At 32.9% G+C, this 27,872-nt stretch overlaps 2 protein-coding genes across 8 annotated transcripts; one reads left to right on the forward strand and one right to left on the reverse strand.

Moving 5' to 3' along the window:
• Positions 1-931: 931 nt before the first annotated feature.
• LOC114381315 lies at positions 932-2,750 on the reverse strand. Its single transcript, XM_028340535.1, has one exon. It carries the CDS (start codon positions 2,207-2,209, stop codon positions 1,397-1,399), a length of 813 nt encoding a protein of 270 aa, XP_028196336.1. The 5' UTR covers positions 2,210-2,750; the 3' UTR covers positions 932-1,396.
• Positions 2,751-15,329: 12,579 nt separating this feature from the next.
• Positions 15,330-27,792, forward strand: LOC114382571 (phosphoglycerate kinase-like). 7 transcript variants are annotated; one of them, XR_003660267.1, is made up of 15 exons: positions 15,330-15,440; positions 15,841-16,016; positions 16,111-16,157; positions 17,259-17,523; positions 17,765-18,108; positions 18,223-18,508; positions 18,614-18,681; positions 19,019-19,270; positions 19,673-19,748; positions 20,034-20,110; positions 20,230-20,279; positions 20,521-20,605; positions 26,409-26,507; positions 26,984-27,337; positions 27,415-27,792. XR_003660267.1 is itself a non-coding variant. In XM_028342082.1 (14 exons), the coding sequence occupies exons 2-14, from the start codon at positions 15,860-15,862 to the stop codon at positions 27,200-27,202; spliced, it is 2,025 nt and encodes a 674-aa protein (XP_028197883.1). In that variant the 5' UTR covers positions 15,330-15,440; positions 15,841-15,859; the 3' UTR covers positions 27,203-27,792. The 7 variants fall into 7 exon arrangements, 5 of the variants coding, with proteins under 5 accessions (XP_028197883.1, XP_028197887.1, XP_028197886.1 ...); XR_003660268.1 differs by having other exon boundaries at positions 27,445-27,792; XM_028342082.1 differs by having other exon boundaries at positions 26,984-27,792.
• The last annotated feature ends 80 nt before the right edge of the window (positions 27,793-27,872 follow it).

The raw sequence follows: 27,872 nt of genomic DNA on the forward strand, positions 1-27,872 counted from the left end.
GTATGTTTTAAAAATAGAAGGAAAACATGTATAATTTTTTTAAATCTCAAGAAAAATATGTGTAGATTTTGCAAAAATATATATATATGTAATTCTTTAAACCTTACGTGTAATTTACTCTAATTTCAACCATTCATCTTTTAATCAAAATTTGTGTTTTTTTTTTCATGAATCATTCATTAATGACTATGCACCTGTGGCAAGCATTACAAACACTAAAAATAGTGTTAAACAAAGCAAGCGTCAGTAAGGGTCGTCAAATAAAAAATTGTGTTAGATACACAAATATTATACAACTAAAGTTGGGGAGCTTTTCAATGTTTGAAGTTCACCTAAGAGACTAAGATCATATCCATACTCGGTTATCTTTTCAGAGACCTTGAGACATCAATTTCAACTTTAATTTTCACCACTAGTCCTGACTTTATCATTGATTAATTCAAAGTGGTCAAAATTGCAACCAAAACGGGGTAGTGGAAAATCAATCCATTTCAGATACAGTACCAGGTTGGCAAACATTGAAGAGAAGGAGATGGCTCTGGAAATACCAGGGGCCACTGATCATAATCATAGTCATGTCACCTTCAAGTTGATCACCAGAACAAACAGCAACCACAAAGCAAAGAGGGGCCAAAACAAATCAACAGAAAAGGAACACCCTTCATCCCATTAATGTATTCTATACAATGATTTATTGTGCTTTTTAATATTAATATTCAATTAGCTCTATGTTTTTTAGACTTCACATATCTACGTCTGAAAACATTTTTATTGTTACTAAACAATCCATGCAGAATAACCTCCTAGAGTCGGCCTGGTAGTTGGAATTATTAAATATTATTATCGATTCTAGGTTGGATTCTCATTGTCACTGTTGGAAAAAAAAACAATCCATACAGGACAATCACAACCAAAAGCAGAAGAGAATCACTTACAAGTTATAACTGCACCATCAACTTTTTCCCGTTTAATCTTAGATTCATACAGAATTGGAGAAAATCAGAAGAAAAAGAAAAAAGCAAGAGAGGGACACAAAGTTAAATCAATGTATTTACACTTTGTGTGACCAAAAAGAACAAAAGAAGAGAGAAATAAAACACTAGGAAGGGACAGCCATGAAAGCAACATATTCCTGACATTTTGTGCCCCCAAATCATGTGCCTGAATTGAATCATTGCTTGTCCATGCTATTCTCACACACACACACATCTTTTCTTTATCACTTTGTCTTCTTGATGCAAACCACTTCATTTACCTTTCAAAACTCTACACCAAATTTTCCTAATCACATGATCGTAAACCTGGGAAGTACACATAATAAAAGGGTAGACCCCACTCATTTGCAAATTAGTAAAACTGTAAATTAGAATTGAACTTTTTTTTTTCTTTGGTAAAATTACTTCTTCTTGCTCTTGTCTCTATTGTTGGAGAAGATTGAGCCTAAACCCAAAAGGTTTGCAGAAGGAACATTGAGAACAGGACTAACTCTAACACCATTAGCATGAGACCCATGACTCCTCTGTAATGGAGGCTTTTGATGATTGTGTGAAGCCAGGGAGTGAGACTGAGAAAACCTTGTGCTGGAAGAAGAACGTTTCTGAGAATTTTGCTTAACATGATGATGACCCTCTTTTGAAAGTGGTATCCTTCTAACACTTGGTGAAGACCCAGTTGAATTGCTTCTTGATAGAAGTGGCAAAGGGCACAAGCTACTCCCATATCCACTTCCACAACTGCTACTTCTCTTGAACCTCCAAAATGACTTGGAACTTTGCTTCTCATTCACTTCATCATTCAACTCCTTGCCATCTTTGTGGCTCTCTTTCTTTGAGCTTTTTCTGGTGGTGGAAGAAGCACTGTCACAAATAGCTTTCGAGGGTGGTGGTAATTGAGGTTGAGGTGGTGGTGGTGCTAGTTGACTTTTTGGCTTCAAAAGAGCATTGTTGTTGTTGATGTTATTCTTTTTGATTTGTGTGGGAAGGAGAACCCCATGTGAGAAAAGCTCATCTGCTGAAGAGGACTCAAGCTCTAAGCTTTCATGAACACAGAAATCAAAGTCCATGCTTGAGTTCAAGCCAGATGAGTTTGATCTCAAAGGGTGCTTCTCAACTGGGATGACATCCGATTGGGAGAAGTCATGTGAGAATGAAATCCTTGGACTCATTGTCATTGACACCCCACAGTTTTCTGAGCAAATCTCAACAACCATTTAATTCAATTCAATCCAACCCTTTGTGATAAAAACTGGAGCAAATAATAAAAAGTAAAAAAAAAAAAACCACTCACACCAGGATTCTAAAAAATTGGGAAGTTCACCAAAAAGGGTATATGTTTTTGGATTAAAAAGGTTCAAAAAGTTGATAGCAAAAAATTGAAGTCAATTTAGTTTAATCAATAATCAATACCAACCAAAGACTGCAATAGAACAAGTGTTGGTGTTCAAAAAACAAAAAAAGATGGTAAGGTGGTTTGAATTGTGATAAGATATGTATGTAATGAAATCAAAGTTTGCAAGGTTTTTTATTTTCAATGGTCCAATGGGACAAGAGAAAAGGGATATGATGAGAGGGGAGGGAGAAAGGGTGTGATGTGAGAAAGAAAAATGTGGCATTTGGGTTTCAAAGATTGAGATTTTGGAAATGGAAATGATAGAGTGGTTTGATGAAGAAAGATTCAAAGGTTGGTTTTGTTGGAGAGGGTGGCAGAGAGATGAAGACCATAGACTGATTCAATTCAAAAGCCAGGGCGGTGGTTAAGAACCTTGAGAAAACAAAAAAGAGAAATTGTATTTGTACATTTTTTTTATATAAAAAATAAAAAAATATTAAAGACAAAAAAAAAATAGAGGAGAGAGAAGTATCGGATAAAATAATAGATAATGATGTAAAGAAATAGAAAAATAATAATATAAAAATATTATATAAATAATTTAACTACTCTAAAAAATATTGTATTTATAAAATAAGGGTTCAATATATTATATAGTATTTCTCATAACTTTTTAATTTTTTTAATTGATTCCTTAAATTTTAAAAAATATTTAAATAATTCGTTTTCTACCATTTTTATAATTGAATTCTTAAAATTAATTTATCCGGACTTGAAACTATCGAAAAAATAACAATATATGATTGATTACTAACTCCATTGATCCAAATATAAATGTTTTTAGTTTAAGCATCTAATTAAAATTTCCCAATTAGTTTAATGATCTACTGATGTATTACATTTAAAAACAAATTATACAAAATTTATGCGAGCCTCTCTTTTTTTTTTGTTTATTACATCATTTTTTTTATCTTCTAGTTCTTCTTAGTTTTCGTATTGGTAAAAAAAATGATAAAAAAGTATTCTATGAATAAAACATCTGCATTTAATACCTGGAAAACTAATGATGGAACAAATATTAAATTATTTGTTTCTTTTTATTACATGTTTGAAAATTGATTTTTAAGAGGATGACACGATGTGACCGAAAAATGTGTAAGGTAATATATTATAATTTTTCTTATATAGATAGTATATCTTTATTAAATACTAACTTCTTGATGATACAGACATGTTTCGTAATCTATAACTTCTATCTCTGTCTTTCAATAATACGTTTTTCAATTTCTTTTTAAAAAATTCCAAATGCATTATTCATTGAGTTAATAATATGAAAAATGAAGGAACATTTACTTGTACTTTCGTTTTTTGTTTTTTTTTAAATTATAAATTTTTTATCTTACTTTTTTTATATGTTTCCTGTTTTCAAATATTTTTATAGAAAATAGAGAAATAAAAAATTTATTTTCAATCTTTCATACATGTACAAATAGGAAACATATTAAAAATATAAATGGACAGTTTTTTTAATTAAAAAGAAAAAACAAAAAATAAAAATACAAGTAAATGCCGCGCCTAAACTTTTTCATATTTTTTTTCTTCTTCTTTTTTAAATTTTTTTATGAATATGAAAGTAAAAAAAATCGAGACAATGATAGCTATATATTAAGGGTAAATACAAAGATCTCAACTTATTTTCAAAGCTAGCAATAATATATATATATATATATATATATATATATATATATATATATATATATATATATATATATATATATATATATATATATATATATATATATATATATATATATGTGTATGTATAATATTTTTATATTATTAAATTTATAATTAATTTCTTGTTAATTATTTTTTATGAAATAAATAAATACAAAATGTTAAATGATTATAATTTTAAAATCAACAAAGCTAACATGTTAAATAGAATCGGGTTAAGATGAAAAGAAAAATTCATATCAAAGTTTTGAGATGAGTCAATTCTTATCTACCCAAGTTAAAATTAATTTAATTTAAATTATTTTTTATCTTAAATACTCTCATCATCATTATTATTATCGTCTTCTTTTTAAGTGTTGTAACTAATCTATCATTATCATACAGGAATAAGGATATAATAATATTGGTGATCTTCTAAAATATTTATACTTAGATTTTAATTTTTACCTTCTATTTTATTTAATCATGATTCAAGAATGGTTATTATTTGTTTTCATATGTTATGATATTAATCTAAGTATTTTTACTAAAGTTGTTTATCTAAGTATTTTAATAAAGAAGCAACTTTCTGAAAAAAAAAAACTAATAAAAACTTCTTGATATATATATATATATATATATATATATATATATATATATATATATATATGGTCACTATTACATATATGATTTTTAATCATTTTTTTAACATTTAATAAAAATATTACTAAAAATCTTTTGATAACATTAAAAAAATATCATCAAATTATGAATAAATAATAATATTTATTTATAATTTGACGACATTTTTTAAATATTAGCAATTTTTTTATTAATATCTTTATTAAATATTAAATAAAAAAATATTACTAAAAGTCACATAATCTCTGGAATGATCTTTGATATCAAATATCAATACATACAATACAAACGCGTTGACAGTAATATGGCCATATTATGTGTGGATTAATATTAAACATTTAATTAGCAACCACCATTTATTTCATTTATGAAAACAATATTTTTGTTCTTTCTCTAGCTGAAAACGCGACAACATTACAGAAACTTGTTTTATTCGAAACGTCACTCAAATAATTTTAAATAAAGTCACAAAATAAATCTTCAGCAAGATTTCTTTATTAGCACAACAAGGTGACATTTGTTGCATTTTTATTTGTGAATTAAAATTTAAAGTTATAATATACATATAGAGGCAGAGAGAGACAGAGTTTGATAACGCGAGTTAATTTTAATTTTAATTTTACTCGTATTAAAATATTTAGACATAAAATTTATGTTTTATGCAAACAAATTAGATGATAGGTTGAATTATTTTATTAAATAATTTTTAAAGCATTCTATCTTCTAAATTGATCTCAATTTAAAAAAAAATATTTTCTTTTTCCAAAATTTGATTATCTTTCTTCTTTTCCCTTATCTCCATTATACGAAAAGAAAGGTTTGGATTAAGAGGCATGGATATGGTTGTTAATGAAAAGACTTATGGTTGTTAATGAAATGACTTGCTTTGCTGGGTGTAAGATGGATAAAAATAAGAGAAATTTAACATGCATCTTTTTTTGGATGCAGAAAAATTTGATATATGTATGTTAAGGAAGAAAGAGAAATTTGAATAAAAAAACTCAAAATAAGAGAGAAAAGAAAGAGGAGAGAGAACTTTAATTTTAAATAAAATTATTTTATTAACTTAACTTGTTTAATTAAGTAAAATATGAAATATATTAAAAAAATTATTCAAATATTTCCATACTTTGTAGCTAAAACGAGCAAATTAAAATTTAAATCCACTTACGTTAACAAATGTTGGTGTATCAATTGGCTGGTGCAATAGGAATTGTGTTCCTAGTTTTCTCTTGTTGTTTGTTATTTCATACTGATAAAAAAATGTTGGTGTATCATGTATGTGTCTCTCAATTGTATTATATTAAAAAAAATGTGTCACTCTCTGAATACGATCTTTGCATCTTTTTAATTATGAATTTGTTATATATTTCAAAAGTGAAAGTCGTAACGTACATAGACTATCTGTTCAAAAGGTCAACAAATTAAGAAAGTGCAGTATGTGTTTTTTTTAGAAACAAATTGTCTTTTTATCCTAACATAACTATTTGAAAACAAAACAAGATTGCCTCTTTTTTTTTTCTTTGTTTAACTGAAAAGTCATATACATGAGCTTATTTAATTATTCAGGAGGTCAATCAAATATATTTAAATAAATTTATTGTGGGAATTTTTAATAAACCTTATAAGATATTAAATGAATATTAAAACACGTTATGTTATGTTGTATTACCTAGATTCATAGAGCTTGATCAACACGCAGCGAAATCTTACCGCGGTCATGAATAATTGGTTTAATGATCTTTCTCAACTAAATCATTTTCTTTCTTATGGGACTTTCGTTTTCTCTTCAGATAAAGAGAAGATAAACTATTTATTGATTTGATGTATTGGGGACCATAATCATGTCTTAGGTTTTAACCTATTAGGATTCTCATTATCCCCTAATGGATCAAATCAAAATTGGTTTTCGCTCATTAAATCCATATATGTTGGCAGTTTAATGGGCTCATTGAGTTATATCACTTTAGATTGAACCCATCTAAACTTTGTTTCTTCAATCTAGCAAGAAGACACTTCCAAAGGAGACACAAGAACATCAACATCCAAGTGATTAACATCACAAGTTCTCCATAACTCTAGTAAAATCCAATTCAATGCTTCTTACAAAACAATTAATAAATCTTCACGTTGATTAAATTCCAAATCCATTCATAATCAAATGTTTTTTTTTTCTTATTTATTGATTTAACTCAAGATCCAATTCAAGTGAAGAAATTGTGAAAAAGCTATAAGATTCTCAACACACCCATCCAACCCCCTTTTACCTGACTACACCTCCGCACCCCTATAAGTTCACAATCTATAATATTCACTTTTCATTATGGCTTCAAAATAAAATTTCATCTGGAGGCAGAGAAAATATTGATTGTGAAAGGGGAAACAAGAAAAAATATGATCAAACCACATGGAAATAGAGAAACATATTGGCGAAGGATTGAAGTTTATGAAACATTGTTGGTTCCTGATGGTGGCCTACAATGGTTGCTAAGAAGTTAGGAAGAGATTTTTGGGAGCTATTATTTGGTTTAGAAGATGTAAATTTGATCTATTGAATGAGATTAATCTAATGGCTTAGATTTATGGTCCATTATAGACCATTTAAAATATTGGTCCATCGAAATAATGCCCTCCTTTCTTTCACTTGTCTCCTTCAAAATTATCTCTATCATATATCAACCACTAAACGAAAAGTTATAAAAGTTGTGTAATTTTATGTGGTTTTGTTCATAGCATCTTTTAATGTTGAAATACTATATAAGATGATGGATAAAAATTAGACATTAACAAACAAAGATGTTTTATTTATCAACTACAAGGATCAAACCATTCACTCTAATATTTATGGAATAAACCATGTTGAAAGAAGAATACTCATTTTATATGTGTTCTGGTCTCCAACAGAGATTAATCATGACTTTTGGCAGTCGCTATTTTTTTAGCAATATCATGATTCATGCATATGAACATAATTTGCAAAGTCATTTATTTAGGTTAATGGTGTGCCTAGCTTGATAATGAAATGAGGCAAACTTCATTTTTCTTAAATATCTTTTGCAAACTGAAAATGATTATTTTTTTTCATAATTTTCTTATGAGGCTTTTCCACAAGTGTTTTTTTGTCTTAATCCTACGGTTCATTAAGAAGAAGGGACCCTGACTAATCCAAAGTTCAATCAAAAGGTAAGTAAAGCTTGGGCCAAAATTATTTCCATGAGTTCTTTTTTACAAACTCAAATTCATAACATTGTATAGAGTTTATCTCCTGCTCAATCACTAGATTCGTTCTTGCTTACCATAATATCTTGTGAGTTTGATCTAACTTTAATTTTAGGGTAAATAGTCATTTTTGTCCCTAAATGCGTAAAGCAGTGACAAATTTATTTCCGAAAGATGAAAATTCAAATTTTAGTCCTTAAAAGTGTAAAAGTGTGACAAATTTATCCATCTAATGTGATAGTACCTTACCTAAAATATGAGACTCAAATAAAAATGCACAACCATTAAGTTAATCCTTACAAAAAAATGAAACCCAACTTTATTTTGTCACTACCTAATGTTGTCACAATAGAAATTTCAAAGCAACATATAGATTATGCTTATTAATCAATATTATGCTTATTATTATGTTTGTTTTAACTTATGCATGTTTTTCTATTTTTTTAAGTGTTTATTTTAATGTTATGCTTACAATGATTAAAAAAAAGCAAAGATGAAAATTAAATTATATTTTGGGTAAATAGTCATTTTCGTCCCTAAATGTGTAGTGCACTGACAAATTTGTTCATAAATGTGTCACGTAGACACTTTCATTAACGGTAATAGACAGAAGTTAATGGATGAATGAATTTGTCACACTTTTTTTACTTTCGGGGACTAAAATTTAAATTTGCATCTTTTAAAGACGAATTTGTCAGCGCTCTACACATTCAAAAACAAAAATAATTATTTACCCTTAATTTTATTTAATATTTTAACTGAGCACTATGTTATATATCAATTTCAAAAAATATACCATCATTAGAAGTATTTTCATTACGTAATAAATAACTAAAAAGCTCTCCACTAACAAAAACTAACAATACTAACAACTAACATTTGTTGATAAAAGGAAAACTAAAAGCCGTGAAATAACTATTGATTTATTTTTGTATTTTTTATAATATCAGCACAAATATTCAAACACACCATTTTGGATTTTATTTTATCTAAACACATATTAAGAAAATTATTGAATTTTTTTTATTTTGATCCTAGTTCTGGCATAGATTTTTTCTAACGGTTGAGGTTGTCTATCGACAACATACAAGTGTATAATCTATTTGTCTACGAGGCCAAGCCTAGGTTTTCTTATCATATGGTATCTACTTAATTTTTAAAGACAAGATATAAAGAAATGCGGTAAGATCCAACATGATTAGATAAGAACATAAACTATGATAATATACTAGATATTTGGGTCAGATCCATTGACAACCGAGTCAATGAACCCTTAATGACTTATGCCAAAGATGATAAGGGGATACATAATTCCGAGACTCAAATATGCAAATATAAAGAAGTTAAAAGTGGATGGACACCTATGTATTAATCATTGGGTCCAGCAAACAACGACTAAAGGGTACAATCATGATATTTACGATTTTCCCTTTATTAAGCCATTCCTTTTTAATTTTGCAAAATATCTCACGATATTAGCATGTCCAAAGCTAAATGTTAAGATAATCGAATAATGAACAAGTTAATCGGGAGACAATAACAAACATATATTAATCAATTATCCTACAGATAAAGATAAACAGTAAAATATGTTTTTTAAATTAATTAATTATTATTCCTACCAAAGTGAAATCTATCCTACGATCCTATCCTATCTATCTTTTCAAAGTCAATGGCCCAGCCATTACATGAGAGGAGATTAAAACAAAAGAGCCACCATATCCTTGTCAACTCTTTTCCTCACCCTTTTCTTATAATATTTAATATGCTTTTCACTTCCATCTCTGGCCACTTGCCATGTGAAGAAAAACCAAAAGTGGAACAACCATTTACAATTTTAGGAATCTTGAGCCAAAATCGAGATGGACCAATAATACACAAGAGTGCCCCATCCATAGATCTTTTCACTGTCCCTTCCCTGCCCCTTCTCGTCCCTTTACACACAAAATACATGCTCTTCGGATTGTTATTTTTTTTTTATAAATAAATACTAATTATTAATTTGTTAATTTTTTATCAACAGAAAGAATATCAAACTTGTAATTTTTTTTTTCTCTCCTTAACCATCCAACATTCCAACCAATCTTATATTTCTGCTTGCTATGTGCCGTAATAATATATATTTTTTGGTATAATTTTTATTAATAATTAAAATTATAAAAATAGGAGTGAGAGTCGTTGAAAAAAATGAGATTCATAAAATTTTATAATTTTCAATAAATTTAAAATAATAATAAAAAATGTATTATCAACCTTTCTCAAGAGCAATTCACAAAAATGGTGGGCACAAGTAAAGCCTTGCACCCTCTGATCCCAATCCTAAAACCCCAATTGCCTAGTGTTATGGGAAGAAGAGTTTGGAAGCAAAGTGTGTAGCGTAGGACCCTTATTACAGATTGGCAATCATGATCATGCACCATCACCTTCATAGTACTCATAATTGAATGCAAAAGGGTTTGGAATTCGGTTGGCCTCTAAAGCACACTGGACTGGTCTGTAACAAAGTGTGGTGTCTACTAGAATGTTTTAGATTTAGTGACTTACACGTAAGGAAGGGGAGGCAGCCCTAGCTAATTGGGGAACATCAATGCATGAACTTTGTACTATAATTTATATAAAGGGATTTTGGAATAAGGTGTGGAGGAAAAAAAAAAAGGCTTTATGTATGTGAACTGTGAAAAGCACATACAAGGTCATAGTTTCGACAGCTTAGTATGGTTTGTGGTGGTAAGTACTAACGAATTTGATTCCCTAGATCATGATCATGGGTAGGATATTTAGAGATAATAGACAAGATAAAGTATGATAGATTTTTCAATAGCAAGATACATGCATGCTTGTTGGGTAGAACATTAAATGAGTTATGTTCCTATTTTTACTATTCTTCATAATTAAAATAATGTATTTTCTAATATTCTTGTATCAAATGGACCAAATGCCTGTCTTTTTGTCGAAGGGTCTTCTGTCTGTAGTTTCTTGTTGAAGTCTCGAGTGCATGAGTGTCCGGAAGAGCGAGGAGGGATACCTGCAAAAGACACTTTAACGCTCAAGTGAGGGTTTAACTCAAAGATGTTAATGGTATATAGTGAATATTTGAGGATGAATAAGTCCTTTTACCTCAGGGGTTCATCCCTTTTTATGTTGACCTTACTGGGCTTCAGGTCTATGGGTCTGCACATCCTAATTACCAGTTGTGTAGTACACCTTTTAATCATGTTTCGACACTTCTAATCAAGTAATTATCCTTAAGTGGGTTTATAGATGATAATCACGGCTGAGTGGTTCCTGTTGTTCGTATATGTTAAGGGTTGAGACATTTTGTATGAAATATGCAGATACTTGGCCGAAGGGGGGGGGGGGGGGGTACTCGGTTTGGATGTGTTAGATGTCCCCTTAGTTTACGAAACGTCGTGGGATCTCGATCATAGATTTGTGTTAAACGAATAGTGAGGAAATGTTGATGGTTGGACTTGATATCTGCTTCTTTGCTCTCAGCCGAATAGTATTCTTTGCTCTCAACTGAGTAGTGTAATAATCAATTCTTTTTTTGAGGTACGTAATAATGGTGTCGGTCGAAGGTTCGTCATTGAGGGACTCGATTGGAGGCGAGTTTGAGGTTCGAGGGTATGATGACGTAGTTTTTGATGTGTCATCTAATTCCTACTCCTTAGGATCGATTTTTTCTAGCTCGAGTGACCTCTCGGCATTTGAGGGGTCTAATGACCTTTTGGCCTTTTTGATCCAGCTTCCGATGAATACGACCAAAAACATGGGTGAAAGCGTTGCTACTCTAGTGGTGACCACCGTTGCCGAAGTGAGGACTTCCCAGAGGGCTACTTCTTAGCCTAAGAAGCGCCCAGTGTTGAAGGAAAAGCGTCCGCCTCCCCCTATCACGCTTCTGGAGTACATGTGAGTTGACAGAGAGGTAGGCATCTACTTCTCCCGGTACAACCACGAATTGTACCCGATCAACCTCATAGGTTGCTACCGATCAGTACCATAACGGATCCAAAGATGTGCCCGATCACTCTTCGCACGATCAGGTCGGATGCCACACCGCCCGCAGAGTTCATGTACATGAATCGAGAGGGGATGAATAGACTTCTTTTATATGATGATTGCCTATTTTGTGATCTACATGTAAGAGTCTTGTTTGACAACTTCACGATGGGCGTGCTCCGCATACTCAACATGGCTCCGACGCTGCTTCATTCGAACCGGTGGGCGGCTATGCAAGCGTTCCGTGTACTTTGCTCGTATAGCTTGGTGTCAGCCATGCCCAAACTCTTTTTACACTACTTTTGCAGTTGCCCTCAAGAGAAGGCTCAATGGATGTCACTGATTCAGCTCCCAAAGCGTCCTTTTTTCAGCCCTTTCACTTATAAAAATTTTAAAATTGGATACTTTAAAGTATTGCTTGATCGTCGTAAGTATTGCTTGATCGTCACATCGGCTCCAGTAGCACGCACATGACCAGGGTGTTCTAGTTGCCTAATGACAGCAGTCAGTACATCTTGATGTTCATGGGTGACAAAGAAACCCTGTGAGACCTGCTCCTCCAACGAATCTTGTAAGGAACACATTTATTGGTTTACTCAATCACACAATAAACATAAATAATTGCAATTAACAATTGAAAGTCACTTACAATCTTGTCAACAATTTCCTTTGCTACCTTAGACGTTATTTGCCCAGTTTTCTTGGTGCAAGTCATCTTCCACTTCATGTGCCATCTAATGAGAGATGGAGGATCAATCACGGTGTAAGTGCTTCCGGATTAAGCAGCTTCCTCCACTTTTTTCTTTTTCTTCTCCTCCATCAACCTGTTTTATAGATCTTCATAACCCCCACGAGACAATACGTGAGGGGCAATATTTTGTTTCTGGATAACCTGTGCCTTTTTTTGCACATCGTGTAAAAATTAAACATTATTAAAAGTTATCATTACAATGTATAATTGTAAGTGAATTTAAAGTTTAAAACAATAAAAATCACAAACTTATCTCCCACTAACGGTCTCTGTGGGCCTGATAAAGAAATTTGTTTGGAGTGTCAAAACAAAGAAATCTGCGGGTCTCCCAGTGTATATAAATCACAAACAATGAAAGTTATTATTTGCCATGGATATTTGTTGATAAGATTATATTAAATGAGTGTCTTTAGTGGATCCTAGCAAGTATTGGATATATATATATATATATATATATATATATATATATATTAACTATCTGTTTGTTAATGAACAATGCCAAATATGATGATACTAGCTCGTACTTGCATATACGTATTAACCGTTAATATTAAAATACTTAAGTATCCTTTATTTTTTATTTTTTTTACCAAACTTAAATACGTAAATATTCATTATAAATACTTTAAATTAGTACATACGTATTGGAATATAATTTTATTTGAACTTATATTTTAGTATATTTTTATTTGAGTTTATATTTTAGAGAGTAATTTTTAGATAATTTTATTTAAAGTTCACAAAATTTATTTATTTATTTAAAATTATTCATGGGCATTTTTAATTATGTAGGTGGTAGAATATTTGAATACCTTTAGTTGTAAGTTGTAACAATTAAAATTATTTTTTCAAGAAAATATTAAAATAAAGAAAAATTACACTAAAAATGTTTGTTAATATATTTTAACCTATTTTTTATTTTTGTAAAAATATCCATGTGTACTTGCAAATATCCTTGGATATTAAAAAATAAAGTTTACGGAGGCTTAACTAGTATAGTGCGGGTAACAAGCGAACACAAGATAAGTATCTACCCAGTGAGACAAATAAATGGTGACTACTACTTGCACCCGTCCTATTCATTGTCATTTCTATGCATAATCTTTTTTTTTTTTTAATAATAAGATACTTATAATATAAAACTATTTGAATATATATATATATATATACTAACATATATGAAATTTAAAAATAATTGATAAATATATTATAAAAAATAATATAAGAAAATAATAAATTATAAACACAATACCCATGCAGGCACGAGGTATTACACTAGTTCTAACCAAAATTGAGTTCTTTTCTCATTTTTTTTTCATTTTTCCTTTAATCATAATCTATTATAACTCTATTAATTTAATTAACTCCTTGCTAAGCTATCATTATTATTTCTAATAGTAATATTTCTAAATTCCTATAATTGATTTTTTTTTAATGTTACAAGTTGAACTCACTATTATATTTGGAAGCAACAAATAGCTAAAAGCTAGTATAAAACCCGTGTCTTTGCACCGGTAACTCGGTTGCTTTTGCACATTTTGTAAATAAGTAAATAATAAAATACATATTCAATTTATTAATGTTTGTTGTTAAAGAAATCAATGTTTAGGTGGTGAATATATTGTTTAAAAAGTTAAAATATGTTTTATTGTCAGTAAAAAGATAACAATATGATAAAAATATTTGGGTAATAGCAAATACAATTCAAATTTGTATATATCTTAGAAAACAACACGACATCGCACCCATATTATACATATTATATAATTTAATTATTTTTGCATTAATGATAGTTAAAAAACTTGCTCATGTATTTTCAGACACATGATATAGTACTTGCTATAAAATTCAAATCGTGGACATCCTAATGCAGAAGCTTTAACTATGAAAGAAATTAGTTGTCCTAGCTTCTTACTATTAATCCAATAAAATTAGAATACTATGCAGCTGTCTCCATTTTTTAGAAACAAAATGGAGATTTTGAGGCTTTTATCTAGCTATACAGGGAAGGTAATAAGTCAAACTATTTTAATCAAAGAAATCTGTAGATCGGATTCCTTTATGGAACTCTTTGGTTCAAGTGGTGAACTTTTTGATAGAAATTATATTTTATGATATATTTATTTAAATAATTACATAATAATTAATTACTATAATCAAATATAATTAATTATACATATCATATAATTAAATATTTCTAATTTAATTATTTTTATTATTTGTAATATGTTTTTGCTTTAACATTTCAATATTATAAAAATCATGGTGACTTCAACACAAAAATAACTATATGTTGCTTTCAAATATCATGATGAGTTCAACTCATTACCAATTTAAATACATACTTAATGAACGTGGAAAGGAATTTTTAGTTGGAATTCAAGGATAATAAAAAATATTTTGTGAGAACAACCAATGATTTGATAAAAAAAAATCTTATTTTTTTAAAAAATTTGAACATAATTTATTTGAATAATCAAATTTGAGTTTAATTTATTTAATTACACAAATGAGTTTAATGAACAATTAATAAGTCAAACTCAGATAATTTAAAAATAACTTCAATTCGATTTCATAGATTAAAAAAATTACACTGATAAGCATTTATCTTTAAACAAAAGTGCATTAAATTTTATTATTTCTGTTCAGCTAACTTGATTTATTTAGTTTTCGAAAGGAGCAAACTTGATTAAAACCAAAACGACAGTCTGAAGTGGTATCATCTCATTTTAATCACCGTTCTCTCGGCGACAGCGGAAACGAGACAGTGCAGTTTCTTTCGAAGGTGATTTTCTCCTCTAACACACACTTTCATCAGTGTCTCGCTTCTTGTTTGTGTTGTTCAGTGGTAATGGTAACTATATAAGAGAAACAAACAACAACGTTGGAAAGATTGAAAACTATCTTAAACCCACAACACAGATTTTCATTTGGTTCGTTATTAACAAGGAATATTTACTCAAATGTGGAATAGTTTTTATAAATATATTTTTTATTTTATTTTATAAGTTCATTGTGACCAAATGCTGATTGTATTAATTTTTCAACTCAATAGTTGCGTGAGTGTGTCTGTAAAATGCTTCTGAGAGTTAGTGGATGATGTATTGTACCATCTCTTATTCTTATTATTCTCTTCTCTTTTACTCAATTTTCATTGGTTGTTTGCTTGCTCTTACAACTTGCAGCTTCAATCTTGGGAAATTGATGATGGGCCACCTTGTGAATCTTCTCCACGGAACTGTCTTCTTAAACAAATTATATCCCAATGACTTCCCCAAGTTGTTTAAGCAAAAAACATGTTCTCATACTGGAAATCTTGGCAAGTTTCATAAGTATAATGGTGCCCCACTGGCTTGGCAAGGTTGTTTTACTTAACGAAACTTTTTCCAAAAAAGTAAATTAATTTGTTTTCTGTTTTCTATTACTGTTTTTTATTTGATGTTATTTTATGACAGGCAGTGGGCAGTTAGCAAATCATGTTGCAACCTCAGTTAACCATGAGGTAATATACTTTCTAGGTCCCTTTTGTGTCACAATTGTTTGTTATGAATCTGATATTTCACACCATTCTAGGATTCAGTATGTTATAATGTAGCTGATCAAATGTTTGAAATTTAACACAATAAGTATACTTCTAGAGGAAATGCCAGCATTTTCTTCACTTTGATAACTGATATAACTATGTAGGAAGGGAATGAAAGGTTGAAAGTCAGAAAGAAAGAGAGAAAGTAAATGCATAAGTTCTGGAGGCACTAGCTAATGGGCATTATTATGTCTTCTCTTTGGTGCTCTAATCATGGTTGTTGGATTTCTATGAATGATATGAAAGAAAATGGACAGATTTTTTGTGTTTCTGAGCAACTTTAGGATTCTTTTTTGTCACTCAGATGTATTTTTTCTCTTTCTTACCAACTGTTCTAAATGTATAAACACAAGCCCATGATACCTTGTGTTGAAATTACACTCAATTTTGAAGGGCAAGGTTGTGTAGTATCTAACTCCTGACCCCAAGATCATCGTCCATACTCTGTCATGGACTAATAATTGTTCAAAGCTTAAGGCATTGGATCTAATATCTAACATGACCCCTTGTGTGAAAGTCCTCTGGAGTTTGGACGAGAAGTGCAAACAAAGCACAGCCTATCATACCCTGCGTTGAAACTCTAATTATGAAGGACAAGGGTTACAAGGAATGAGTTCCTAAGTCATTGTTACTTGCAAAGTTTTGGATACCACAAGAACTAAATATTCCAAAAGCTTAGGCGGGGTGTCTGCCCAAGATTGATATTATATACATAAAAAATCATGCTTAATGGTTATTGCATTAATTTAGTACTAAATATGTTTCAGTTATTTGTATCTCAAGTTTTTCCTTTCTTTCTGTGTGGTATGAGTTTTGTAATTTTTGTCCTAATTCTGAAAATAAAGAGTCAATGACATAAATCATATTGATGTCATATAGTATAACCAGTTAGAATTTATGTAATGTAAAAGTCTCAAAGATTGTCATTGTGGGCTAAGCCTGGCTGTCATATTCTTTCATGAAAGGTGCTATTGATTGTTTATTTTGTTTTGGCTCTAAATTTTATGGTTTTACTGTTAGATTTACTTTAGTAATGGTGGAGAGTTGAATGGTATTCCTCATATACGAACTCTTAGAGAATTTCCTAGGGAGGAGCTTTTTGGAAAAGTTGTCATGGTCAGATTTGATTCTAACATATTGCTCAGGCGAGAGTGTGACAAGAAGAATCAATCAGTTTATAATGCAACATATACGATTAAATATTTACATGAAGCTGGAGCAAATGTCATCTTGGTCAGTGATTGGAATATGAATACTCCAGAATTTCACATAGAGTCAGTCGCAGGTACTTTCTTAAAGGCTTTTTGTTTAACCCTTGTTTTTAGTTTCCAGTTGCCATGGTGAAGTTCGGCTATTATGCCATTATATGAACTGTTTATAGCAACACTAGTTTATTAAGAGAAGGAAAGACAGAAAAAATTTATTTAAATAAAAAATGTAATCAATGTGGGCAATGGAATTAACAAATGACTTATTTTATGTAAGGAAGCTTACATGTTGGATAATTGATAATCTCTATGCTATAGATTTCGTATCAGAAGTTCTTCAAATACAAGTTGTTCCACTTCATGGAAGTTCTTTTAACAAGCTATCAAAGACTAATGGCCTTGAGAAAGAGAATATCCTTCTTCTTGAGAATCTTTCTAATATCAAAGAGGAAGTTGCTAATAGTTTGGAGTTTGCTAGAGTATTATCGTCAGGAGTTGATATTTTTGTCAATGACTCCTTCTCCAACTCTCATAAAGTTCTAGCATCTACTGTTGGTGTCACCCGTTTCTGCTATGTCTGTATAGCTGGTTTTCACTTTGAGGAGAGGCTTTGTCTGCTGAAGAATCTTGCAGAGGAAAGCAGGAAGCCATATGTAGCAATTGTATGTCTACTCTGCTACTATAGCATTAGATATAATAAATAATTTTCCATTCAAGAAAGGCTCATGTTCTTTTATTGATAAATTTGTTCACTGATTGTTTTTCTTGCAATCCAGCTTGGAGGGGGTAATCTCTATGATAAAGCAGCTTCCTTTCAGTTTTTAGCTTCCAGATGTCAAGGGTTTGTATTTGTGGGAATGATGTCATTTCAAGTAATGCATGCATTAGGAGTATCTGTTCCTCGTAATTTAGTGGACCATAAGGCATTTAATGAAGCTCTAGATATAGTGAGACTTGCTCGAGATAGAAATGTGCAGATTCTGTACCCAAAAGATTTTTGGTGCAGAAAAAAATGTGATCCAACGCAATTGCAAGTATTTCCTTCTCATGAAATTTCGGATGGTGAGCTTTTCTTCAAATTGATAATGGGGTTGTGCTACTTGGATATTCAATCAGAGATTTTCTTTATTCAGTAAATAAAATTGATCCAAATTTGATTTTGATTAGGTTGGGTGCCTGTTGACCTTGGACCTGCATCATTGGAAGAAATTTGTTCTATGCTTACAAATTGTAAGGTACAGTAGCAATTTATTTATACCTAGACTAGACATCAAGCATGAGCTACAGTTGGTTTATTTTCTTAATATGTATTCAAGTATCTTCAGATAACTATCGACATTTGGGTTGATTTATCATTTGTGTTCTAGGGAATCTTTTAAGATGGGCATTTCACGCCTGCATCTTATCTCTGCTAATTTTAGTTCAAATTTGCACATGTAATCACATCATGCAATGGCTCTAGATATTGGTTTGGATAACGGTTTTTTTTTTCATTTTAAGAAAATGGATTATCCATCCATTTTGAAATGTAACAAAGGCATCTCGTAACTTTTTCCTGTGAATCCATTACAGAAAATAATTTGGATTGGTCCTGTGAAATTTACTGATTCAAGTAAATACACCTATGGGGCATCTAAATTGACAAGAATACTTGAACAACTAAGCCAAAACAGCTGTGAAATAACCGTTGTTGGGACTATGGCAAGCAAACTGGTGAGACAGGAAAAAAGTTCATTGTCCTTGATAAATATGGTTGAGAATGCTTCAGTTCTATGGGAATTTCTCAAAGGAAGAAAGCTGCCTGGTGTTATGGCTGTTGACAGGGTATGCCTTAATAAACTCTATTTCTTTACACTGCTCTTCAACTATATATTTCAGGAGAGAAAAGCGGTATACTCTCAAAACATTAATTTTCAAAACTATCTTGTGTGCCTCTTATGCTTGAATTGTATTGATTTTGCCATTAGAATTCTGGAGATGACTCAGTTTCTTGAGATTATATTCAGTTTATTGGGTGCGCCTTAGATTCCAAGTAAATACAATATTATTATGCTTTGTTTTCTTTTGTTTTTGTATTTCTCTTTTTTTGTTGTTGTTGTAAACAGTTGATTCTAGTATTCCATTTTAATCGTGCTGATAAATCTGATCTTGCTTTAAGCAACGTAAAGTGTGAAAACATTCTGCATCAATGATATTGTTACTGCTTATGGTAGTTACATTTTGCAGGGATACCCTTTTGAAATCAACTGGAACAGCATTTACTCTGACCCAGCTCAATCTCTGGTTGTTGATATAGGAAGTGGTATATTTTCTTTTTAAATTAATTTTCACTGTGACTATGCATGCATGTGTGCATCTTATAAAATTTTCTGACTAGAAACATATTTGTTAGTTCTCAAGTACTATAAAATACATTAACAGTTGATGTGAACATATTGTCATTACATATATTTTCTTTTAACCATAAAATTGTTGTATAACATTCCCAAATTCTGTTATAGAAGAAGAGGGAGCAAGGGACTCAGCAGAGTAAAATAAATAGAACTTCTGTTACTGTTTTTTCCATGACATATGCTCTAAATTACAGGCAATGGGCTCTTTCTTCTTGAAATGGCTAGAAGGAAGCAAGATTTAAACTTCCTTGGTTTGGAGATCAATGAAAAGGTTCTCTACTTGTTATATCCTCCCCTCCCTTCTACCCTGACTTTTTATTTTTTGCCATACCATATTACTATGCTTCTTTATTTATTATTTTCCCTTTTACCTGTTAACATCTTTTTCAGCTTGTTTTGCGCTGTCTGGATTCTATTCATCAATTTGGCATAAAGAATGGGTAATTGTGTTGCTTTCATAGTACAAATAGATGAGGCATCTTCTTTGTTTTTTATTGGATTCAATGAATTGGAATTTTATCTTGGTTAAACATCCAGGAAGGGCACAAGAACATTCTGGACTTATTATAACGACACATTCAATCATGATCATGTCACTAATTTTTTTAGTTCCTTCACAGTTGAAATTTTATTCTTCTGTTTAACTTTCTAAGCTTTGGTTTCCTGTTTTCTCCATTTTAGGTACTTTATCGCTACTAATGCAACATCAACATTTCACTCTATTGTTTCTTCTTATCCAGGAGAGTTAGTTCTTGTCTCAATACAGGTCAATATTAAATTTTGTTATATTTTGAATTATAACATTAGATTTTGACTGTTGTGGGTCTTTCTGTGCTATTGATGCTTCAATGTGCACACCCCTGTTGATGCCACTTCCATCGTTGCACCAATGAATGTATTTGCAGCATGCTACTAACCCTGCTACTAGTGAGTAGTGACCACCTTTTGAGGCATCATTCATCTTGTGATATATTTATACACTCTACTATTTCACCAATAAGCAATTTCTTTGGCACAACGAGCTCATTAGCATACAGCAAGCTACTATAGTGATGCTGCTGCCATTGGTTCCAATTTTCTGATGCCACCTAACTTAAGTGTTTGCTACTCGCATTTTTCTCACAACCATCACAAGAAGTTTCTGGCATGATTGGCATTCATGAAAGCTTTGATAATCCCTTCCCTGTATATTAGACTGAAGTGTCTTCTATTTGAGTTGTGTTGATCGCTAACTTGCAAAATAGTAAAGTAACTGTTAAAGTTGTTGTTTAATAATGTTTTATATTTCTAGCTTGTTGTAGAAGCTGTCCTGTAATCTATCACCATAGGCTAGGCTGTAGCCTTTATCATGAACTATTTTGTACTATATATATATATATCATCGGTCACCGTCACCAGTGCCATCATCCACCACCAACCACTGTCGTCGGTGCCACCGTCCGCCACTGGACCTATCTCCAACGCTACCTAGATCTGGGTCGTCTCTTTCAACGCGTCCCAACCCCGAAGGTTTTGAAGTCAGAAACCTCAACACGCGCTCCCACGTGCCACTGCTACACATGTCATTTGTTAAAGTATTATATTGTAGACAGTTGTATGTAGACAGCTGTGTAGGAAAAAGTGTTGAGTGTATGTGTGAGGTTGAGTGTATGTTAAGCTTTAGGTTAAGTGTGTGGGAAGTTTGATCACTCTCTCACTCTTTCTCTGTACTATATATATATATATGTTAATATAAAGGCTTTGAGTGGCTGAGAAATAAAAACTAAGCACCTTTCTAAAATCCTTCAGCAATGTAGTCCTATATTTTTTACATGGTATCAGAGCGGGTACGATCCCGTTCTGTCTGTCCGCTGCCGCTGTCTGCCGCCGTCGCCACCATCAGTCGCCGGCCGCCGTCATCTCTGACCGCCACTTTCTCCGGCGAGACTAGGGTTAGGTTTGCCTTGAAAAGTGCGACCCACCCCTGGAAGTCGCGCCACCACGCGCCATCACCATCTCTCGCTAGTTCCGGCGCGTGAAGTCCACGCGCCGCCCTCCAGCCACCGGAAACTTGCCGGACCAGTTTCAAACGTCTCGTCCTTTTCTAGGCATGTTTCAGCCCTTATTTCAGCCTTTGCTGTCCAGCTCTTGCGTTCCCTTCTCGTTCTCCGTTAGGGCTTCGTCTTTTTGATCAAAAATGACCTCCGCCAGTCCTGTGTTCTCCTTCTCTGCTGTCAGCCATTGTCTCTGCTGGGCAGCTCTCTCTTGTGTTACAAACAGCAACATTGTTACCAAGCCAGAGGGTACCCATTGCTTTGGCTTGAAGTCCTTCCTCAAAAGCAGTTGCTAAGTTTGGTATGTTTTTGTATGTTGTCAAGGCTCCCCTTCCAGTTGCCTTCCAAGTTCCATTGTGTTCTGGTTCTGAAAAGTGTCAACTTCAGGCCTTGTTCTTTCTGTTTCTTGGACATCTTCCATTGAACTTTTGAAGAAAGATTGGTAGGGATGCTACTGTTTTAAAGTTTTCTTTTAGTTTGGCCAGAAGTGCTCACAAGGTTTTTGTGTATATTCCTCTTTGAAGGAAAATTTGAGTTTGTTCAGTTTGGGTTTGGAGTTTCTACCATGCTTTCAAGGTGTTTGAGGTTATTCCCTCCTCATTTGTCTCTCTTAACCCTTTGTTGTGCAGCTCCATTGTCTCCTATCCTTCTATTAATCTGTTGTGTGGTCTGCTGTTTAATATCGCTGTCCTCAGGGTTCGATCTGGTCAAGAACCCTACTATAGGTCATTTGTTGATCCAATTGTCCAGCAACTTCTTCCTTGTCTCTGTCCTTGAAGCAATTGCTGTCCCTGGGGTTCAATCTGGTCAAGAACCTCTACTATTAAAAAAAAAAGTCATTTAAGTTTCTATCCATGGTGGTTAAGCATTGATGTCAAGCTTCTACCATGGATGGTTAAACATTGATGTGTTGCTTCTGCCTTTATGGTGGTTAAGCATTCAAAAACTGTGTTTTGCTTCTGTCTTGAGTGGTTAAGCACCATGTTTAGCTTCTGCTCTTGATGGTTAAGCTTTGGTTAGCTTCTACCTTTTAGGTGGTTAAGTGTGTTTGCTTCTGTTAAGTGGTTAAGCATTGTGTTGTGGCTTCTCCTTAATGATTCAGCATATTCCAATTGTCCTTGAATGTTTTTCAGTCATTTTCAATTTGTTGCCAATGTATTTCTGGCATGTTTCATTGTCTATTTTTCTACTTATATTGTTCATCCCAAGCTGAAAATGTTGACTCCACCTTCCATCTCGTGAGGGGGAGTGTGTTGTCTCCTAATCAGTACTAATCATTTTGAAGTCTAGTCCTGCAGCAGCTTTTGTTTCTGGGAATTCGTTGTTTCCTTCTTCAAGTCCTACCACATCTTTTGAACTTGGCACCTCTGCTCCCTCTTCGCCGGTCTAATCTGTTAGCTCCAATGTGGTCCAAGTTCTACTTTAGTTGGCAGTTCACCAAGTCTACATTTGGCTCCACATTTAGTACATCATCGTCATCCACTGCATCTGTTACTTCTGCCAGGTCTCCAGTGCATCAACTCCTCAATTCTCATTTACTCCGGCAGCAGCAACCTCTACCTCCACACAAGTCAGCAACCTGCCCCAGTTCAATCAAATTTTGTATTTGGGAGCATCAACTCCATCAGGAGGCAGTCCTTTCCAGTTTGGTGGTGCAGCTTGAGATGCTTCAACTCATGTTCCAAGCTTGGAGCATTTAATTTATGCTCCAGCTTGAGGGGGAGTGTTAAAGTATTATATTGTAGACAGCTGTATGTAGATAGCTGTGTAGGAAAAAGTGTTGAGTGTATGTGTGAGATTGAGTGTATGTTAAGCGTTAGGTTTAGTGTGTGGGAAGTTTGATCACTCTCTCACTCTTTCTCTGTACTATATATATGTGTTAATATAAAGGCTTTGAGTGGCTGAGAAATAAAAACTAAGCACCTTTCTAAAATCCTTCAGCAATGTAGTCCTATATTTTTTACATCATTCTCAATCACATGCGTCCCACGTGCCAGTCTCTGGTCACCAAAACTCTGACGCGACACTTGGGTTTTGGTCACCGGCCACTCCCTTCTCTGTTTCAGCCCTCAGATCTTCGTTTTGGTGCTGTTTGGACAATGGGTTTGTACACCCTCGTCCCTTGGCCTATATTTGTTTTCTTAGATTTTGTGCTACGCGTCTGTTACTAGATACTTGCCCTTGAATTCTCAAAATGACATCTATGAATTCCATTCTCACTTCTACTCCTCCTCTCTCTGGAACTCCCACTATTACTACTCAAAAACTCAACTGGAAAAATTATCTATCTTGGTCTGCCTCGGTTGAGTTATGGTTTCTTGTTCAAGAGGCACTTGATCATCCTGGTTGGTGACAAGCCATGATTGCTGAAATGCAGGCTCTTGAGAATAGTGACACATGGGAATTAGTTCCTCTTCCTCCTCAGAAGAAGACAGTTGACTACAAATGGGTTTATGATGTTAAAGTCGGGCCTAATGATGAGGTTCATGGACCTAAGGTTCGGTTTGTTGCCAAAGGCTACACTCAGATTTATGGCCTTGATTATTGTGACACCTTCTCTCCTGTGGCCAAGATCACAACTGTTTGGCTTTTCTTAGCTATGGAAGTTATTCGTCATTGGCCTTTTTATCAATTAGACATAAAAAATGTCTTTCTTCATGATGATTTAGAGGAGGAAATCTATATGGAGCTCAGAGGGAGCCTGGTTTGGTGTGTAAATTGCATCGACCTCTCTATGGACTCAAGCAGTCACCACGTACTTGGTTTGGAAAATTTAGCCATATTGTTCAGAATTTTGGAATGAAGCAAAGTGAAGTTTTATTTTTTATTGTCATACTTCTCCCAGGAAGTGTGTTTATCTAATTGTCTATGTTGATGACTTTGTTATTATAGGGAATGATGCTGTCAAAATTTCCCAACTAAAGCAACACTTATTCAGTCATTTTCAGACCAAAGACCTTGGCTGCCTAAAGTACTTTCTTGGTATTGAAGTGGCCCAATCAAAGGAGGGTGTTGTCATTTCAGAGAAAATATGCTCTGGACATTTTAGAAGAGACAAGTATGACTAATTGTAGGCCTATTGATAGTCCTATGGATCCAAATCAGAAGTTAATGTCAGATCAAGGTGAACCTTTTCTAGATCTAGAGAGGTATAGAAGTCTGGTTGGGAAACTCATTTATCTCACAATTACAAGGCTTGATCTATCATTTTTAGTCGGAGTTGTCAGTCAATTTATGCAGGATCCTCACATTGACCACTGGAATGCTGTGATTTGCATTCTTAGATACATCAAAAAGACTCGAGGACATGGATTATTGTATAAAGATAATGGAAATACCCAAATTTGTGGGTATTGTGATGCCAATTGGGCAGGTTGTCCCATAGACAAACGATCCACCACTAGATACTGTGTATCCTTTGGAGGAAATATTGTCTCTTGGAAAAGCAAGAAATAGAGTGTTGTTGCCCGATCAAGTGCAGAAGCAGAATATAGAGCTATGTCTCATGTTACTTGTGAATTGGTGTGGATTAAACAACTTCTTCAAGAATTAAAATTTTGTGATGTTCAGCATATGAAGTTGTATTTTGAGGATCAGGAAGCTCTTCACATCACTTCTAATCCTGTATTTCATGAGAAAACTAAACATATAGAGATTGATTGCCATTTTGTTCGGGAAAAACTGCAGTCCAAATAAATCAGTACTGGATTTATTAGCTCCAACAGCCAGCTTGCAGACATCTTGACCAAGTCCTTGGGAGGTCCCCAAATCCACTTTATATGTTCCAAGCTTGGAGCACACAATTTATATGCTCAAGCTTGAGGGGGAGTGTTAAAGTTGTTGTTTAATCATGTTTTATTAATGTTTTATATTTCTAGCTTGTTGTAGAAGCTCATAGAAGCTGTCCTGTAATCTGTCTCCATAGGCTAGGCTGTAGTCTTCATCATGAACTATTTTTTGTACTATCTGTTAATTCTCTCTCTCTCTCTCTCTCACACACACACACATATATATACATCTCTCAGCAAACTAAGGCTGAGGATCCTTTTTGTGTGCATATTTTCATACTCAAACATTTCTAGTGTAACTACAGCACAAAACTTTATTCCATTGTTTGGTGAGAGGGGTCCAGTTAAAGGGAAAGAACCCGTACTTATATCTTCTGATCATTCTACTAATAATTATATCTGCTGATCATTCTACTAATAATACTGCTAAAGCCAATTTCTAGAAACAATTATTTATTGCCTGGTTCTGCCTTTTCCTGTTAATATCTTCTGACAATATAGACTGTTGTTCATTATTTGATGTCGTGGCCTTCGTATATGATTGGTTAACCCTCTGAGCAAATTTGCTATCACCATAACAACTAAATTTTATGGGAAGGACAAAAGTTGTAGGGGTTTCAAACTTATTCCTTGTGGTAGACGAGCCTCTGAATTTAATGAGAATGAGTAATCACATTTGTAATTCTCTTCCTTTCTCCATCTACTGCTTAGCCTGAATCTCTATTTTGGCTCTTTTTTTTTTCTGCAGTGTCCAAACCCTGATTTCAATAAACCTGAGCATAGATGGAGGATGCTGCAGAGATCTTTAATCGAAGCAGTGGTGGATCTTCTAGCACCTAATGGGAAGGTAATTAGGCTTTGGAGTATCTTATAAAACAATTTCTTATCAATATGCATTTTATAGTCAGGTCTCCTCCATTAATTTTGTTAAAATGGGAAAAACAGGAAAATTGAGTGAAAACCGTGTGTCAGAGTATGTCAAAGTACACAACAGATGCACATTTATATAGGTTATTTCATTAATTATACATAAATAGAGGATGTTCTATTTCCTCTAAATCAAAGATAATTTCCCTATAAACTGTAATTATTAATAGAATCAGAATATTAATTCTGATTTTCAACAAATCTTATAAAACACAATTGCTTATCACATCTGAGTGGAAGCCATGGACCTAACAGTACAAGAAAATAGTTGTTTTCAGTATTATATTTCCTGTTTAGTGACACTTTATTGTGCTCAGCGGTGATTTCACTTGTATTCTTTGAATACTTTTGAGTTTGTTACTATTGAGGCTTACTTAGACTATTGACATTGACCAGATCTTTCTGCAATCCGATGTAGAAGCTGTGGCAATAAGAATGAAAGAACAATTTTTTAGATATGGCAAGGGTAAGCTCGATTTGGAGCATTGGCAAAGTGAGTGGCTTGAGGAAAACCCATTTGGAGTTAGGTCAGATTGGGAAAGGCATGTTTTAGAGCGTGGGGCCCCCATGTACCGGATGATGTTTACTAAATCATCTGACATTAGGAAAGTGTGAGTTGCTAATGATGTAATCCAGAAATCTGGCTAATACATCAACCCCTCCAAACTCCAAAGGGTCACTATTTTTTGCAGAATCTATCACACTGCTAATGATTACTCCATGCCAGGGCTGTGTTGTGCTTGTTTGTAGGTAATATGAGAGCATTACACATTTTTGCAATCTTCTCTTTTATGGTATGGATTGATTCATCCATCTCATTCATCCAGCTTTCATTGCTGGGATAAACTTCCTTACAGTTTAGGGATGCAGTGGAATTGTTGATGAGCACAGTCAAATGTTCCATAAGGAGTTCTAACGTTATTGTGAAATGTGCTTAACTGCATACGATTCCTTAAGTTCAAGTTCAAGGTAATCTCCAAAGATGCACTTAAAAGTTTACCACTGAAATCAAAACTGTGGATCACAGATGACCAAAGTTAGCATTGTGTATATTTGTAACGAAGTTATGTGCGGCTTGGAAAATCATAATTTCTATGTATGGTATTATGACATGATATTGCATGCACATACATTTTATTTTGGTCTAGAAGATACAAATTAGTGAAGGGAATGCTAAAGCCAACGTTTTTCTTTTGACAGCAAAACCAACGTTTTTCCGTGACACAAAGGTTATGATAATTCAAATTTGAATTTAGAAATTTGACGTTAATTTTTATGCGCTATC

The sequence above is a fragment of the Glycine soja genome, chromosome 13, assembly GCF_004193775.1.
Source record: "Glycine soja cultivar W05 chromosome 13, ASM419377v2, whole genome shotgun sequence".
Classification (NCBI taxonomy): domain Eukaryota; kingdom Viridiplantae; phylum Streptophyta; class Magnoliopsida; order Fabales; family Fabaceae; genus Glycine; species Glycine soja.